This window comes from Lissotriton vulgaris, chromosome 9 (assembly GCF_964263255.1).
Source record: "Lissotriton vulgaris chromosome 9, aLisVul1.2, whole genome shotgun sequence".
In the NCBI taxonomy this organism is placed as follows: Eukaryota; Metazoa; Chordata; class Amphibia; order Caudata; family Salamandridae; genus Lissotriton; species Lissotriton vulgaris.
The window spans coordinates 424,876,389-424,896,327 of NC_141697.1; the positions used below are offsets into that span (position 1 = coordinate 424,876,389).

The window sequence follows — 19,939 nt, forward strand, 5'->3', positions numbered from 1 at the left end:
ATTTTTATTGGCAGTTTTTAAATATTTACAGAAGCAGTGATGTTATCCGTTTTGAAAGAAACATGAGAAAGCGATTCTTCAGTCCGGTTTTGTATATTCTCCATGACAAGTCAATGTATTCAAAAATCAACTTTGCAGTTATTTCATATATAAGGAGTGTCAATAGAACAATAAACAATGTAAACAGTGATTCCTATGGGGGTCTTTCATCCACCTTGGCTTGTGCCGTTAGTACAATTGTACCCCACTGTGCAATACCTATCTCACCTCGTCTTTCCTTGCTGAACATCTTTAATAATATTACCTCAGACAAATATTTCACCATACTTTCTCTAATGGCTTCACCTTAGGGGCTGATTACGATGTTGGTGGGTCTGACACCGACGTGCTGTCAGTGTTGGGCCCACCGACACCTGCCCCTGCGGTCCGCCCTCCGCATTACCATGTGATGGGCAGAGGAACAGTCTGTGGTGAGCCCGTTGGTGCATCGGAAAGACACCATAATCCCCTAATGATGACGGCTCCACAGTCCGGATTATGATGTCATTTTCGGACAGCCTATACATGTTGGCCTTTCTCACACGAAAGACTGTCGGAAAATGACTTTGGTGGCCCCTAGCAGGGCCCCTTCCCTCCGCACCCTCCGCAATGGGGCCTATGCCCTCATAAACATCCCTGCACCATGTGGCAGGCACGGTGAGGCTGGTGGCATCGGAATATATGATTTTTCCACGATTACAAGTTCCACGCATGGCATTACCACACGAATTTGAGTTTGCATGTGTCTTTACCACGCAGCATTTGACAACGCATGTTTTTACACCGCAATAATAACGTTTACGAAACATCTCACGTCCCATTGAAACTTACATAATGATACTGATAGGCTACATGCAGTACGAAGGAAAAAGATCGATGTTTTAAACAATAAAAATTAACAGATTCCCTTACATTTTATTTTTCTTTTTTTCATAATGCGCTTAAATAATACCTTAAGTAACAAAGTTTAGATTCTTATCTGACCCCTGTACGTCTTTCACCATCAGCCCTTTCTTCCACCGACCCCGGAAACAAGCGTCAAAACACGTCTATCAAAACTGATAAAGGACTTCTATTATGACGTACACGTCTCCTTGTTGGTGAGGCTCTTTCCTTGTTCATTTTGAGGCATTGTAGAGCATTTTTTTAAAAGTTTTCTTCTAATTTATTTATTAATATCCGCTTGTTTTTTTTGGGGGGGAGACCCCCCCAACCCCCCTAACCCCCCCAGCCCCAGCCCCCCCCAAGCCCACGCAGATCGTACAGGCAGAACAACAGGAAGGAATACCACTCGCGTGGTAAAGACGGTCGTTGAAGGCACCCGCGTTCAAAAGACGTTTGCGTGGTGAGTGACCCGTGGTAAATGTTATGCGTGGTAATTCCTTCGTAGTAAATGTTGTTTCCCGTGGCATCGTGATCCTGCAGTCGGAACCGCCGACCTGAGGTCAGGCAGTTCCAGACCGATACTGTCGCCCAACATCCTCCCCAAGTGTCTCTAAGGGGCGCAAGTCGCTCAAGTCTAAGAATTGTCTCTAGCAATAGTAGTATACAGTACAAATAAGAACCAAAAATACACCTATTTCGGATTAAACTAGAGGTCAGCAGGGGAGCCCGAACATATCCTAGTGAGACTCACCCTGACAGATTCTGCACCACACCAGTGAACAAGTGGCGAGTGGGATGCTTGAATTAATTCTGTTAATTACTCTGAGCCGCTTCTGCAATAGGGGTGAAACACCATCATCTAACACCTGCAAGGAATCAGCTCAGCTCTTACTTGCTAGCAATATGCATCCAAGCACCAAACTCTGAAATGTTCTCAGTGGCGTAGCCACAATTGTACTTCCAGCTTCATATACCCCAAATTAAATTGACATGGCAATATGACCCAGTTTTCGAGTTTATTGACGGGGGTGGGGCACGTGAGATCTTCTCACAATGCAAACACGGGTCAGGTACCTGATTCCCTTCCAGAGCCTCCCACAAGACTCCAGAGTGTTGTAATACCGTGGCAGTAAAACATGACTACCATACGGTAGGACGCTGAGAAACTCTAACTTTCTCCTTGAAACAGAACAAAACAAACCCAAGGCTGCTTTGGTTTGCCTCAGGATGGGAGGACGCATTATTCGCAGCCATGTATGTAGATATTTGCTGAGAGCATTCCAAATCTGTTTCTGCTTTCAGGCACACACGTTGCTGCCTGTGGAAAATGTTCTAAATCCTATCTGCGTGACTCGATTACACTGCTGCCCCCTTAAACCGTTCAGATTTACTTTAATTGCAACAGCAACCAATACTGTCCTGAAGCAAGGAAGATCATTTCCGTGCAGAGCTCCCCAACAATCCTTGAACAAATGACCCTGCAAGGGCATAGTGCATTTCAGAGGGAAATAGGCAGCATTCCAGGGGGCCGCTCTCCTTCAACAACATTTATGTAAAGATTTGTAATTGCATGCAAACCTGTCATCGTCAATAGCAACAAGGGAGCTTGTGTGGCCAGACCAGTAGGTTTCACCAGATGCCATGTTTTCTCTTTCCCCGAGGTATATGTTTAATACTTAGAGACAGGTGCTGTTTATTGCACCTAGCCAAAACGGAAGGGGAATCCAGAGAGCTCAGCAGTAAGTTTTGGCCCCAGGCCTTGCATTAACTTATGGCAAGGGTTCCAGGGTTTGCGCAATACATAGACAGGCTCTTAAAATACACAGGTGAGACTAGATGCTATATGCACACACTTACACACAATATAGTATACAATTCTAGATATTATACTAAGTGAGAAAGTATCAGGTGAGAAAGTGATCAAGCTTAATTGTTCATAGTTTATCACCTGCTGAAGGGCGAAGAGCTGAGGATTCTGGGCCAGGAACAGGAAGGATTCAAACTCAACACACCTGCTAATCAAATAGAGATTAACAACAAATATGTAACTCCCTGCCCTGTCTTGACATGTTGGTAATGCGTGATTTTGGGTGCCTCGCGGGAGCCGAATTTAATGTTGATCGAAGATGTCATAAAATAGATAAACATTCTTTTTCACCATATTTAACAATAAGATACGTAAACATTTTTGCACACGCCCTCAATAGGCTTTCATAAGCCTTATTAACCGTGGGATTAGCATTCCGCTACTGTCACAGTTTCTGGAATGGAGAATGACGTGAAACACCTAATTTAAGTGGTGCTTTGTGCTCTCCAGCTAATGGCTGTGCCGTGACAAGCTAAAGCACCGACAACGTACGCATACTGTCCTTAGAGGACCACCTGGCCTTACATTACATGGACTGTCCGTAATTTCAGTCTCTTGTCCGTTGTCGCTGTTAATCAGAAATTGGATGGAATTCGTCCGTAATTTCAGTACTGTTACTTTTTACAGCTTTCTGGCAAATTATTCATTTGCATGCAATTCCATTTTCCTGATTCCGAAAGGCTGTCAGAACTGGCTTCAAATTCAGTGTCAAAGGTGAATGAGTACTCAGTGGAACACAAATATACTTTTAATAGAACACAATAACATTATAGGACATTTGAAAAAATCTGGCATGTTGTTGTTTCCTGCTTTGAATATTAGGGTTTTCTTACATACTTTCCTTACTGTGCTTCTCAAATATATTTTGGCACTAACATTTTCACTTACTTAGTAGGTTTTCATTAAACTTGAGCATGTTAATGTTTCTACTATTATTTGTGGTGGATAAGTGTACGGATTGATGGATAGATGAAGAGAGGGAGAGAAGGATGAGTAGGTGGATGGAACAATAATGGATGGAGAATGTGGCCATGAATGAAGAGGGTGTTAATGGGAGAATGGCTGAAAAGATGTTTGCATTGGCTGGGAGGATGTGTTGAGGGATCTTGGCGAATGGATGGGTAGGTAGATGAATGGATAGACATGGGTGCTTGCATGGAGAAATAGATGGCTAGAGGGATGGATGGATGGGACATATGCTTGGTTTGATGCATAATTGGAACTTGGTAAATAGATGGATCTTGTGGGTGGATGGATTGATGGATGGTTGGGTAGATACATGGATCTTGGTGGGTGCAGTCATAAAAAGATGTGAGGATCGATAGGTGGGTGCTTGGATGATCTAGAGATCTGAGTGGATTAATGGATTTTGGTGGGTAAAAAGATGTATCTTGTTGGATGCATGGATGTATAGATCAATGAATGAATGGACGATGGGTGCCTGGAAGAATTGATGGATGTATAGAAATGGGTAAATAGGCAGATCTTAGATGGACAGATAGTTGGATGAATGGACCTTGGTGGGTGCATGAATGGATATACGAAAAGGTGGATGGGTGGATGCTTTGATGGATAGATAGTTCTGAGCGAATGGATGGATCTTGGCGGGTGCATGAGTGGATGGATGGATGATTAGACGGATGTGAACAGATTCTTGATGCATATGGTCCACACGCTCAAAAATGTGTTATTACCTTTCTGTGAATCTTGGTATTACATGAGATACATTAGATGGAGGTTTAGGGCGTCTGGCTTGGACTTTGATTTAAAGAAGCTGCTGGTATCCATTAGTAGTGTGTGAAATTCGCGTACCTTGCTTTCACGTAATTTCATGAAATTACAGCAAAATTATGTGTAATTATGTGAAATGGAAATCTGTAACTTCGTGCTAGATTGTTAGTGTGAAATTTACCCTTGTGCCAATTTTTTTAATCAAGGATGCATTTAAACAAGGGCACCACAAACAACAACTGTTTTTCCTGTGTTTGTGATACATTTTTACCACAAGCTACCATGATTTGCTCCATTCCCCGTACATTTTAATGATGAGCAGCATTTAATTGCATGAAGTTTCATAATGCCGTAATTTCGCGAATGTTGTGTTACAAACATGACACTTAAGTCCTGAAGTTACATGAATTACACTAGTGGAATTTAAATTCTACCCAGGCCTAGTACTATATAGGTGCAAGGAAGGTCTGTGAGTAACACTTAGTTTCAAAGCCTTGGAGACCTTCATAAAAGCACACCATGTGCTCTCTAGGGCCTAGATGTATTAAGCATTTTGCGATTCGTTGAGGCCGAAATTCGCAGAATCTTTTGGGATGTATGTGAAATTAGCAAAATAAGAATTCGCAAAAAATTGTGATTCCTTATTTTGCTTAAGCATTTAAGGAATCGCAATTTTGCGATTCCTTAAATGCCATGTATGAAGATTTTTTAATTTGCGAATTCAGGTTAAGGAATCGCAAATTAACACCAACTTGAGGTTCGTGTTACTTTGCGAAATACTTTCAAAAACCAAAATGTGGCAATTTTGAGGATGGCATGTGACACACATACATGCCCATAGGGCATGTATGTGCGCCATATGCACACACATGTAAGTTTCAGGGGTGCAGCAGGGTGTCCATGAGACACACCTGCACCCTTGCAATAATTCTCAAATTGCTATTTGCAAATTGCGAATTTGCAATTTGAGAATTATTTCGCAATCATTCCTATGGGCCTCCTGGCCCATAGGAATGAATGGGAAATTATTCCTTATTTGCGAATTCGCAACTTGCGAATTCGCAAATTAGGAATAATAAGGAATCGCAAAATAATAGCGACTTAAAACATACATCACATTTTGCGATTTCTTAATAGCGATTCGGTAAAAATCGCTATTAAGAAATCGCACATAGGAACGATGATTCATCTAGGCCCCTGTCTCTTGTGATACTATCCAAGTGAGTATCTGACAGTGGTTTTATTTGTTAGAGTAAAGCATGATTTTCAAATCTTTTACTTGTGTTGGCACATCGGTATAACCCCTTTGGTTTCTAGTAGAAAGAGTCTAGTAAAACATTTTGATGTCACTAGTTTCATCACATTCGTTGTTAACTGAACAAATGAGTAATCACTTTACATGTTTTCCAGTTGAAACAGATTATCAGCAAAGAAGAAACATACATTTTCAAAGTGTTTTACTATGTCACCTCATTAATCAGTTTTGGTTATATTAGCACAATAGGTGAGGGCCTAAAGAGGCAGCACTGGGAAATCACAAGGTGTTTGAAAAATTGTCTATTTGCACTCTCACATGACTGAGCTCTGAAGTTTCATATATGTTGGCATTTTACTGTCACCCCAGTGCATTTGGGTACATGTAGTTTTCTATATCATATTTCAGTAACTTTATTTTAGTATTTTCAGAAGTCTACATGGACCACATTATTCAGTAATCCCCTAACACATATTTCACAATATATAATTGCTCTTATCAGAGAAGCTAAAATTGACACTTGCCAAAGTCTTACCATACTCCCCAGAGTTGACCAGAGACAAAAATAGGCCTTGGCACCAAAATAAAAGTGGCCCCCATTAGCGAATCAGATAGCTAAAAAAGTGGCCCCCATTAGATATTGCGCCTATTTTGTGCTTTAAAGAAATAGTATTTTGCAAGGTATGGGAGATGTTTGTGTTTGCTGCAGGCAGCATTTTTGGTAATATCAGGGAAATCAATAGTAGAAACTGACCCAACTGGCCATAAAACAGGCCCACACAATTCTAAACAAAAATGGTTCACACACTGACCTATTTAACTAGACAATTAAGCACTGCCTGATTGCCCTAGAGGCCAGTCCGACCATGATGCTCCCCCATAAAGAAATGTGGTTGCAATCCACCAAAAGAGATCTGTAGACCTCCAGGCTCCCATAAACACCACGAAAAGTATTTTTGAAACTGTTAAGGTAGCATTATCTGAAGAGAGCATCAAGATGATTCTGATATAGTTTTACATGCTTGCATTACTGCCTTCATTGTTTCGGTCTTGTAAAAATGCATTAAAGGGTGTGCTTATTTGTAGGCATGGGCGGTAAATTCTGTTCCGCTTGCGGAATTTGAGAAATTTGGGTAATTTCGCGTTCCGCGGAGAATGCAGAATTGTCAGAAATTCTGCGATCCGCAGCTTAGTGGATTTTTTTGCTTGTTCGCGCTTTCAAAATGTGTGTTCGCGTTCGCGAACAGGAGAAAAGCATCACGAACGGGCAGAACAAGCAATTCCGTGTGTTCGCAGAACTTTTGCGTGCTCGTTGAGATTATTTACCGTTTCGCAGAACTTTGCATAGCACCACTACGATAATTTATCCCATCCCTACTTATTTGTGTATGGATTGTCATGGCAGCATTTGGAACATGCCTCCTGTTCGAGAATCAGTTCACATTTTTTGTGTATATGCACAGGAAATCCTCAAGTTGTGGAGTGGGTGGCCAAATATATTGAATTGTTACATGGCTAAGTACGTCTCTGCAACAACTTGGCCAGTATGATCTTCAACAGGCGAATCAAAGAATATTTAATGTATCCTGCCTCACGTCTCCTTAGCATGACCTGAGCTCAAGGATTACTATCCCAAAATGCTGGGGAGCAAATAACAATGCAAGAAGATTATATGCTTAGAGTCCATTTGTTGGACAAAAACTAAGAACCTTTAGTGACTCAAAGAATAGCCGCCTTTTTATAAAAATATTACATTTTATTTGGCTTTATATTTTTTGACAGTTTATTTGTAGTATTATGAAAACTAATATGGTTTTAATTAACCGTCAATAAAGATCATCATGCAACTGCAAACATGAGGTCCAAGCTAGGTAAAAAAAAACTAAAGAGAACATTTTATGAAAAACTATAAAGGAACTCGGGAGAAACTTAGTCTGTGGATTGACGAACAATGATAATCCCATAACCTCTTCAACTACATGGGTGAAATATTAAAAAAATATATTTGAAAATAGAAATAAAAGGAGTCTATTAGGGATACAAATGTACTGTCCATTTAAAAAGCAGTTTAAATTAAAAGGATGGAGCAATTTATTATCAAAGACCGTCTTTTAAGGAGAGTGTCCTCTAGAGATCCTAGGCTTATCAAGGTTATTCACAAAGGTCAGTGGGATTGGTGAAAAAAACACCAACTTGCATGTAGCACCTCAGTGGTGATGGTACAGACATCCACGTCTGTTCACTGCCAATCAGCCTAATGATGGAGGATATCTGTAGCTTTCAAAGATTGATAGTTGACTTCTGTCCACGTTCTTCGGTGGTTGTTTTGTTCCAAGGTGAAGAAGTTAAACTTCCCCTCCGGTGAAAGTAGGAATCTTTGACGACCTTTGTTAGGTGTGAGGCTAACCAACTTAATGGGGCATGCTATAACTTTGACATCCCAACATCTAATTCCAAAATTGTAGAGGAGACTGATTGCTTTGTATAAACTTCTCCAGTGTTTTAAAGAAACCCTGTTGTCATTTCAGAGCAAAAGAAGGTCCTCCAAGTAGGGCTTGCAGTCAGCAGGGCCGCATTGACCATGGCGAATATAAATAATCGCCACCTAGGCAAAGGCATATTTTGGGGACCTCCTTTGAAATATTTAAATTAGGGGTGGGCGGAATTTGCGTAAGTGCGTTACGCAAAGCTCCGCGATACGGTAAAAAATCTCCACGAACATGCGGAATTGCTTGTTCGCGATGCTTTTTTACTGTTCGCAATTGCTGTATGCGTGCTCGGTGCAAATATCTTGCGAACACGCATTTGAGAACGCAAAGAAGCAAAAAATTTCACAAAATCGCAGAACGCAGAATTTTGCGCAATTTCACGTTCTCCGCAGAACGCGAAATTACCCAAATTCCGTAAATTCCGCGAGCGGAACGGAGTTTACCACCCAGGCTTAATTGAAATAGAGGAAAAGTACAAATCTGTAATCCAGAACAATGCACCTTTACAAGAAATGCCAATAGCGCATTTGTTGTGAAATCAGTCTAGCCTCCATGCTTCAGCTGCAAAAAATCTTGTTTCTGTACCAAATTTAGCATTTATCATTCTTGCTTGTCAGGTGAAATGATAGTGTTTGGTTTTCCTCACGTCCATGTGATCCCTGTTTGTCTGGTCCAGTTTTGCTAAAAACAAAAATGTTTTCTCCTGGAAGACAAATTAAGTTAGATGTGCCTGTTTCTTCTTTTTTTTAGGGGCCTGGTCGCATTCCAGCCAAGATCCTGAAGATATCACAGACGACACGAAAAGCCAAACAGCTGGAATCGAAGACTAGGACATCTCACGCTCAACTAAAGTCAAAACTCATCATGAATGTTGGAGGCCAGCATTCCAAAGAAACGTAGAGAAGTGATCTATGTGTAAACAAGGTTTAGTTAGAGATCATTGAAGAGAGTGGGGGAACTAAAGATTTGTTCTTTGTTTCATTTGTGGCGTTCCAGACTGAAATCCCTGCTGTACATAGCTTCATATGTATCACTTAGAAAACTGTTGATGCGCAGACAAGTTACCGGAATCAGCGTGTTAGCACTCGATCTTAGAGGTGAAAATTCTGCTAGCGTACGCTCACTGAGTAGATGGAGAGAACTTCACATATGACGTGCTTCCACCGGATCCGTACTTATCCCCCTGGACTTTTGGGTTTTCAGATTACTGCTTATATACTAGCACTGTGATGTGTGGATTTTGGGTGTTGGATAGAGCCATTTTTTGTAGAAGAAGCACAGCTATTTATTTCGATATGTGCTACATACCAATAATTTGCAAATGCTGTTTTCTTACATAAAGTACATTGGGAAAGGTGATTACATGCTTTAAAATAGCCTATATATGTGTGTCTTATTTGTCTTCATGCTAAAACCTTTTTGAGCAATCAATTTCAGCATCGTTTGTGTATGTATCAGCCTGTGCCGGACGTTGAGATAGCAGATTTGCAGGGGAAATTTCTTCATGCCCTTGGGTGCAAATGTCCACTGTCCTGAGCAAACCTGAGGCCAACTGCTGTGTGTATTGGAACCCATTGCATGTAAGAAAGGTGGGCATTCATAAAGAGGGCTTCTGAGCACCTTGACAAACTTTTCTGATAGCCAATCAAATTTCACATTGGTTTTAACAACTGTTGATTGGCCTGAACATTTCAGTTTTGAATGTTTAAGCAGGTCTGTGGGCTAATGACTTTGATCTGGTGTCAGTGTGGGATAAGAAAGTTCCACTTCCCACACTGTCCTTAAAGTAGGTTCACCTGGTGCTGCTTCTTGAGGCGACATTGTCAGTGTCTCCGCAACTAATGTGGTGACTCCTGAAGTTCTTTCAAGTTTGTTAACCACGGATGTTGGGGTGCACAGGTACAAGTCCTACTTCATTAGACCCATACTTGGCCTAAGATGCAGTTGACCTTTTTTTCAGGCCAATGCTGACACTTTTCTAACTATTTAAATGCAGAAATCTGGGTGGGACAGACACATTGAATTGTGACCCTTGCAAACTGTTGATATGCACCTTACTGCGCCTGCCCTCCACTTTTTTTCCCAGAAAAAGCCACAGTATTCCATTCCTGGTCTAAGATACCTTTGCTGATATACCTGCCACGCTCTAAATTTAGAAATCAGAGAAGGAGCGCAAGCATCCTATGTGGTTGTGTATTTCGCAACCTGATCTGCGTACGTGCCTATTTTCAGTGCATGTGTGCGCTTTTCTATGTACATGAGCTCTTTAGCTGCTGTTTCTGTTTGTGGTAAGCTGAATCATTTTCCACAGCATCATTGGGCTATTCAAACACTTCTGTGAGGCAGTTCCTCTATTGAATACAGAATAGTCACGTAATCACGTGCACGTGATGTGCTGTTGATTTAGTGATGACATATGTTGGGCTTCCTTTAGGCAGAGATTAGGGTTATAATCCACTTTCAAATATATATTTTCTCACTGTTGCTTTTACATACAAGGCTCTTCTTTATTTTTAAGGTAGCAGACAGCGCAAGGAGACTCTACAGGGAAGGTTATTACTATTAACAAAACGTTAGAGAAAGCCTCCCTGGTTCAGAAGATGAGTTTATCTGCCATTTAGGACTTTAATGCTTGCTTTCACAGTATGTCAGTACCATGGCGTAAGGCTGAGCTCGCACCAGGTTTTAAGATGAAAACTCTTGAAAACAATCTAAGGAGTGGCATCATTCAAACTCACGCTGGGATCATCGCTCCAAATTTTCTGTTTTCTGTTTTCCATTTTCGACCTCCGTCTTGACCTATGCTGACATATTTTTGGATTCTAAGAACATTTAGAGTCAGACTGGTAGCAATGGATCCTCCATGAATATGGGCAAAAAAGGACGACAGGGACATGAGATTGTGACCAAATACATTTCCCATAATGCACAGCGAGCTCCACCTAGTTCATGTGTGATTCAATGCTGAACATGATTAAACATGTCAGTTGTAATTATTTTTGACAATAACTTGCTTCTGTGTATTCTGTATTCGTCTCCTCCAGCTCAATTTCCTATTATTTTGTATTTCTCTTCCAGTTATTGAATTCGAACACCATTTATTTTAAAATTCATGAAACAGGCTGCATTTGGGGAAAACTAGACTAACTGCGCTCTTTGTGTAAATAAGACAAAAATAGTCTGCACATGAACGCATTGGAATGAGATGAAATAGAATGTGAAATGTGTGCTGAAAAATTGGGCAATGAGCAACTCCTATTTCACCCTGTCTTCGTATTTAATCTCTTTGTGTATGTGTGTGTATATATAGCATTAGCATTGTCTGTTGAAAAACTGTTGTTTTGTATTTTTATTCTGATTGGAACAGCTTTATAGAAACTACAAACAGGAATTCATAGCAATATTTTTCTAGTCTAGCTTCAAGTATAACAATTCTGTATTTCGTATTGTCTGTTGATGAAAAAAATTATCTGGAATAATACCATGCTTTGTTCCATTTTGTGTTGCGTTTCCTTTATTGCCCAGTTTCAATGGTACACGGTTGCTCTTCGCACTGAAGGGAACAGGCTACACGCACATTAACACTGGCTGCATCCAGTAGCGGACATAAAAAAGGAAAATGCTTAAAATGCAGTTCATCATCCATTATCTACAAAAGGAGAGGTTGTGGCCTTACGGCCAGAGCTGCCGACTTTGGAGCTGTTGAACCAGGTTCGAGCCTCTGTAGCATATCAACTTCCTGTGATTCTGGGCAAATGCCTCAGGGCCATATGTATCATTCCAAAATGCGATCGCAAATGCCGAAAATTGCAAAATGTTGGCGTTTGCGATCGCATCTAGGCTTAATGGTATGTATTAAAGAAAAACTGCCTCGAAAAAAATAAGGAATCGCAAAATTAGCGATTCCCTATTTTGTGATTGCATTTAAGGAATCGCAAATTGCGATTCCTTAACGCCTTGCCCCCATCCCTCATGCACTACGGCGCTCGTGTGCTGATGACGGCTGGAGTCCTTTCATGATTGTCTGCGAGATACGGCTGGCTGGCTACATAACAACTCATTACAGTTTAACGCCTCCAAAACTGAGGTTTTGTTCTGTGCTGGAAGTTGGATTCCTCGTCCCTTTCCAGTGGATTTTTGGGCTCCAGAATCCGCGGAAAAAACTCAACCGGTCACCACTGTTCGCAATCTGGGTGTTATGATGGACAACAAACTGAGCATGGAAGCCCAGGTTGCGAAAACAGTGTCCACCTGTTCTGCCCTCATTCGGTCCCTACGTAAGATCTTGCCACTGCTTCCCTTACAGGCCCGGGCATTAATAGTCAGGTGTACTATTTTAAGTCGCCTTGATTATTGTAACGCGCTTTTACTCAAGTCTCAAGGCCTGCTGTTAGACAGACTTCAAAGAGTACAGTTTGTTGCTGCTAAACTGGCCCTTGGCTGGTCTAGGAGGTCCTAGGCCACAGCGGCGATGGCTGAACTCCACTGGCTCCCGTTAAACCAGCGAGTGTCCTTCAAATCCCTCTGTCTCGTTTTCAAAGCCCTGCATGGACTTGGGCCCAGCTCTTTGCAAGCCATGTTTGCCTGGTATACCCCAACCAGAGCACTTCGTTCTGCAACGGCTTGTCTTGTGAAAGTGCTGAGATTCAAAAAAGCTAGAGCCGAGGGCAGATCTTTCGGAGTTGCTGCCGCTAAACTCTGGAACAGTCTGCCCCTAGATATCCGTCAAACGGAAGAACTTCTTCCTTTTAGGAAACGTGTCAAAACTTGGCTGTTTCCAAAGGGTTAACTTGATGGCCATCGTACTGCTCTGCTTCTCCCCCATGCTTCTTCCTCTTGGAGACATCTCAGCGCCAGGATGCCTGTAAAGTGACAGCTGCGCTATACAAATGTTTCAAATAAAATAATAAATAAATAAACCCGCCCACTCGCGATTTTGCCGCACAGGCGTGGAGTCGTGGCAGCAGGCAAGGGGTTAAATGCAATGTAAGAAGCACAGAACAAGTGCAATTTGGCCTTAATTAAAAGTGCAATTACCACCAACTTCAAGTTGGTGGTAATTTGCGATTTCTTTAAACAATTCACTTTTTTGCATTTTTCAAAGTGTTTAGGTCATGTTTCAGCTCCACATGTGCACACATGTACATTTCAGGGGTGCAACAGGGTGTCCTTTTGACACCCTGGCACCCTTGAATTTGCATTCTCAATTTGCGATTCTCCAATTCAGAATCGCAAATTGAGAATGTCTCCCCATTCATTCCTATGGGCCTTTAGGCCAATAGGAATGAATGGGGAGGTATTCCTTAATTGCAAATCGCAATATGCGATTCCCAATTAAGGAATATGTAGGATTCACAAAATTATTTGCAAATCCTACATACATAGCGTTATGCGATTCTCAAATAGCGATTTGCACAAAATCGCTATTTGAGAATCGCAAAAGAACATTGTGATAGATATGGCCCTCAATCTTCCTGTGCCTACCAAATAAAAAAGAAAATGAACGTGTTCTTGTGTAATGTAACTGGTGCTCATGTAAAGCGCTCCAATACCTTCGGGTCGAGTTTGTGCTACATTATTATGAAAAAAAGGGTCAGTATGGGAGTGGCTGCTCACTCAGTCCCTCAGTCAGTGCATGTGAGCTCCTAGGGAAACCTTCTCTGGATGTGAAGGGCATCTGTTTAATGAAGGCTTTGGCACTCTGTCACATTAGGAAAATATAAGTGTTTGTTACATTGCATTAGGTCATGTCTGTGTCAAAAAAGAATATGCACCAAAATCTTGTGCATCCAAGAGCAGGAGCCCCACTGCTCCATTCCTCTGTGTAGCACTGCCCCTGCCAATAGAGACCAAGGCCAATGCCACTTGCTGCATCTGAAAATATCTGCACGTCTCAGTCTATGTCTGTCAATGCTGCCAATGGAATACCATTATATGAGTGCAAAAAGACTGTTTAAATCCGTAGGCCCTCTTTAACCCCTGCTGACAGTCGTACATCGTGGTGGGGTAACGGCAAACCTGACAGTTCCAATCCCAACCTCCTGCAAAATGTCCTCGCCGCTCTAACCACCCTGCAAGCAAAACGCAAATGCCCAAGAAGAATATGCACTCCTTTCACTGTGACTTTGGGTCCCATCTCCTCCAGCATCCGCAACACAGTTGTTTGTTTCTCCTGTGGATGTTTTGCTTCCATGGCCCCTGAATTAATCTCAGTACCAAGAAAGGACAGAACCATACGAGGTCCCACTGTCTTTTCTAGTGACAGAGGCACCCCAAAGTCCCCAATGAGCTCCTTGTATCTAACCAGCAGCTGCTGGCAGTCAGTGGAACCAGAGTTCCCCACAAAGAAAAACTCATCCAAATAATGAGTGCTGTGCTCATGACCTGTAGTCCATGTAAATTACCATTGCAGTAACATGCTGAGCACTGAAAAAGAGTGCATGAAATGGAACAGCCCATTCGAAGTGCCTTACCTACGTACCATTTGTCCTCAAACTGTTTCCCTAGCAGCTGGGAGTCATCAAGTTGTACAGGCAGCAAAGGGAAGTCAACTTAATGCCGCTCCTTGCCATTAGTGCCCTCTGTCCAACTTTTTCTACTAATGAAAGGGCCACTTCAACTGATAAATATGATACCGAAACCTATCTGTCTGGAATGAAATCATTCACCGATTGGCCCTCCAGCCATGAATGATGTTGCATTAACCTGAACTGACCTGGCTCCTTTCTAGGTACAACTCTTATGGGTGACACAATTAAATTCTCCATTGGCCAATCAATCAATCAATCAATCAATAACACTTTATTCGGTTAAATACATTACCATAAAAGCACATAAAAAACATGATAACATTATTAAAATATATGTAAAGATATTTACATTGAAAAGAAAGTGGACCGATTACATAGACATTATTTCTTTTCTCATATTATCCCATCATAATTGATTTCCTACACTTAAAAATATTTTTTAAAAAGGCGGTTACAGAAGCTATAACAAATTCTGTCTCTAACTGTTGTAGGGCCATAAATGCTGGACAATAATGTTTCGAACCATATGTTTTTAAGACTGGAATAATCCATCATTTTCTCTGCACTGAGTAAAATTTACAAAAGAATACCACATGTATGGTTGATTGTACAGAGATATCATTGCATGGGCATTTACACAGCTCTTTCGACCAGTCATTTGCATCAGGAAAGCTTAATGATCTATGCAGGATACCCAGGCAAAAAACTCATCAATAAAAATCTGTCATAATCACATGTTATCAAACATAAGTACGGCTGCAATCAAAAGGTTGTTAGTGTGAGATTGGGTGCTTTCACTGTTATTTTATTCATTTCCACACATAACCTCTGTTCACTCAGAAAACTTAAGCATTGATTTTTAAGGTCTTTCCTTAGTAACCTATTCAGGGAAAAGGGATCATCATAAAATTCATGGTTGCCCAAATTATATAAGAAGGATTTTACATAGTACAACCAACTAACTTGTTTCACCCCATCCAGGCCCATACAATCTGTTAAGATCCGGCGATTAAACTTCATTTCCTCTGTTGTCCATATCCTATGCCACAACAGGACCGGTTGAATCTTTATAATATCCTCCAGATATAACAACCCTAGTTCCGTGTGGCATATGAAAGATGAAGTACTGTTTGGGACCATCAGCAAGAATCTCAAAAAGATATTTTGCGCTACCTGAATGGGGCTGACATCCTCATGCCCCTATATACCAGCTCCGTAGGAAGCAACCGTGACACATTTTGCTTTATATATATTTGATAATTCCACCTTCGAGTGTCTGCCTAATTTCCTACTAAAGTTAGATAAGGCAGATAGAGTCCTTATATATAGTAATCTCCTTATTTTAGGTAGGAAAAAGTCTTAGTACTTTCGATCTAATATTTTTATCTATAAATATTTTTCTGGACTTTTTACACCCTGACCCACAATTCATTGTAAACGTCTTAGATGAGTTAATAGTTAGACCCCGCTCTGACTTAAAATTTGCAAAGGCCAATCATTAAAGGGGCCACCATCCTTTCTTCTAAAATATCTTTATTCATCATATCCCTCACCACCTGTCTGTGTGCACTGGCAAATTTTAAGTTAACTGCACAGCACCGGACCCCGGGCCCTTGTAACCTAATCTAAATCTACAAGTGAAACCCTGTAACAATAGCCTTGCATCATCTTCCCGTCCGTAATGGGAAAGCCAAAATTGCAAACTGTCCAATACAACTGTCATATGAGCTTTACCCTCAGCTCCTTGACCACCCCTCCCTGTTCTGTAACTGACTGCCTCAACCTGATATTGCCCCCACTGGCCTCCTGCGGTTCTTGCCGTGCATGGTATCCTGCATGACTACCTGCCCGCAGCAATTGACCAAGGGATTCCAGTATGCAGATTTTGACTATTTCTGCCTGAATTAGCAATATTCTCTACTGCAAGACTCTTACTGAAAACCCAGCACACGCCTGTTTGACTGCCTTGTCCTTTACTAGACACCCCCACCCCATCCCGGGTGGAGCACCCCTGAAAGGTCCAATATACTATTGACAAACCGGTGGCTGTAAAAGCTGTCTTGCAGAACTTTTCAAGACCCATGGTGAGCTGCCATAAATCAATGTTAATCTCCCCCCACTGCGCTTCCGGATCTACTGCCATGCAAGCCCTAAATTCCTCATCATATTGTGCCCACGCATAGCCCCTATAGTTTAGTTGGGCTTTCCTGATAAATTCCATGTATTTAAATAATGCGACTGACCTCCTGGGTACTTCTCGTAGTACACACTAGCATAGGAACGCTGCAGGCCAAATTTCAATAGCTACCGGCACCTTCAGCCATTTGCACAGCTCAAATCATTCCTCCTTTGACCATTCTGTTGCCCTTAATTCCCTATCCAAGAGTTATAGCATGTACTCACCTTTCCAAATTCTTAGCTTTGTCATCCTTTTCCCCTCAAAATTAAGGTTAAGACACAGACTGGACTCTAAGTGCTTAGGTGTCCCCTACTGTCCCCAAGGCCTCCTACTCCAGTATCTCTCATATAAAGACCTTTCCTTAAGCGAACCTCCCCGCACCCATGAGGTTTCTTTGCCTCGACTCCAACAGATACCATATTTGTGACGCAAGCCCACCCTGCGTAACCAGGCCTTTTCTTAAGCGGGCCTCCCTGCTTACGTGAGCAAAACTTACGCCAGTGCCCACACAGGGACACACTGCTTCACCATCTTATTTGTGCGCCATGTTCCACCTTGACTGATTTGAGGGTGCTGATCCTTTGATATCTGTGGACAACTCATAGCAGATTGATTAGTGGCACTACCTTACCATCCTGCCACCATACCACTTCCTCATCCTGTACATTCTCCTTATCACACACCACCCTCCTCCATGTTCTCCTCATCATTATCAAGCAAAGTAACATCCCCCAATTCGCCTTCAGCCATCCGCTGGCCGTTCTCAACTGCCCAGACTTGGGCTCCCACATCATACTGTACCGCTTCCTTACGGCTCAAGTTACATTGAGGAGCCGTACCTTGCCTTTCCAGCTCCACTGATGAGGCGGGAGAGATACCCTGTGTACCGTACCTCTGGGAGTTGCCCTTAACCCTCCAACCCATTTCACTATTGAGTCCATACTAAATCTTTGTGAGGCAGTGATGTTGTTGTCCAGTGTCGGTGTCCAGCTGACCGCACGGGGCCTCGACTTCCCTTCTCCTTGGGGCCAGTGAACCACACTAAGATCTACTGAATCTGGTACACCACTTCTGTCATTGTCCTGCTGAAAAGAGGAGAGGCCTGGTGTGCTGGTAAAGGTCCTTTGCTGAAAGGAGAGATGCCCAAACAATCCAAGGGAGAGCTACCTGTGCCTAATTGCTGCTTAGCATGGGGTATACAGCTAAAGACAAGCCGGGGTCTTGGAGGAAGGTCTCCAGCCCCGGTTCCTACTACTATTCCTTTCCTGTTGCCTAACTGAATGAGCTTTCATGTGCTTTCAAAGGGGGCTTCATGACCTTGTCTGTTGACCTTTGTCCCCCATCTGCTTATTTCCATCCTCCAAACCATCATCCTGATCGCTGTCCCCCTGATCACTCCAGACCAAGCCAGCCAAACACACTGCTTGAATCATGTCACCACTAGAGTCCCTGCCTACCGGCTCCAGAAGTCCAATGAGGACACCTTGTCATCGTTAGCCATAATACTGTGAGTGCAACTGATAAATAATACTACCAAATGCTGGACTAACCTCACTAAAGCACATAGATCACTACCTATTCATGACAAAAATCCTACCTACAGAGGATACCAGCCACCATGCCACCTCGATAAAATGGTGGCTGGTTGAAAAAATTGGCTACTTTTATAGGTTGGGCTATGTCCATAGCCCAAGAACAGCTCAAAAACCCCTGCAATTGGCTGCCCCTCAAATCCCCTTTTTCCATGTTTTAGGAAAATTCAACAATCACCCCCACACAGCTGGATAAAACTCCATCCAGCAAGTCAAGGCCATTGCTATTTTGTTTTAGAGAAACAATCACCAACTTTGAGAGTTAGTATCTGTAAAACAAAAAAATAGGTCGACTAGGTTGCAGTGTTAAAGTTGCATGGCACGCTGTGGTTGCTGGAGTGCACCGTGCTGCAGATGTGTAAGAAAGTGCCACTGTTTGCATGGTTACCCCCCCCCCCCTTTTGCCTGACACATGATGCATTTTGATTTGGTGTGCCATGGGTCCCTGCCAATGAGGTTCCAGGGGCCTGTGTTCTTTACCAAAGCTGTGCCTTTGTGCCGACAATTGGGATTGGCACATCTCTGGCCACAGGTAAGCCCCTTGTAAAACGTAACATGGGAACCAAGGGCACTGTGTTCAGGGAAGGCCTATAAGGGCTCCAAGGGGGCTGCAGCACCTTTTCTGTAGCAGCCTTAGAGGCCCTGACCTTAACACGCACACACTGGCATTGCAGGCTGCGTGCAGAGAAAAGTGAAGAGTTGACATGGCACACATCCTTTTGGAATGAATGAGGACTAGTATGGCTAAAGATAACAACAACGGCGAAAATAGATAAACTCACCACAATTGTCTAAACACGAGGGAAGATTTCCCACTCCGCAGTGCGACAGATGGGCGCGGCAGTTCGTTTCCGATTTTCCACTTATGTATAAAATGTGACCGGGACGGGTCACGTGCTCTGATCGCACGCATTCATAGATATCTTGTTTTTGAATAATGAAGTTTACAGAATATGACAAGGGAAGGAGTGCATCCTAACTCAATAACTCTTTTTTCTACGAAATGAACCGTCCCAACCAGGCTTGCACCCCAAGGATAAATGTGTGATTTCAAAGGAACTTATGGAATAGAGAACTTTAATCATAAAGAGGCAGCGGTTAAGCAGAAAGTTGATCTTACAAATTGACGATTACATCCATCTAAAGCGCATTGCTACTATGAACTGTTGAACCACGGTTTACATGTTGTTTTTTCTGGTGAAATTCTGTTATCACAGCATGAGGTTTTGCACATTTCCTATATTCATATCATTCACTCATCGATTTATGTTTCAGCAAATATTCAGTGTGGGTTGGGTTAATCGAGGTTCAGTTTATGACGGTGTCATTGGGGAATGCATTATGGGTTTTGTAGTTTACGTGAGGCTTTTTA

The 19,939-nt window shown here is 42.2% G+C and overlaps 1 protein-coding gene across 3 annotated transcripts in view; it reads left to right on the plus strand.

Moving 5' to 3' along the window:
* The window catches only part of LBHD2 (LBH domain containing 2), a 353,161-nt gene extending 341,399 nt beyond the window's left edge, over window positions 1–11,762 (plus strand). For all 3 annotated transcript variants that reach the window (XM_086937843.1, XM_086937845.1, XM_086937842.1), the window contains exon 5: window positions 9,017–11,762. In XM_086937843.1, the coding sequence (XP_086793969.1) occupies window positions 9,017–9,096 (80 nt within the window). In that variant the 3' untranslated portion in view covers window positions 9,097–11,762. The remainder of the gene's footprint in view (window positions 1–9,016) is intronic.
* The last annotated feature ends 8,177 nt before the right edge of the window (window positions 11,763–19,939 follow it).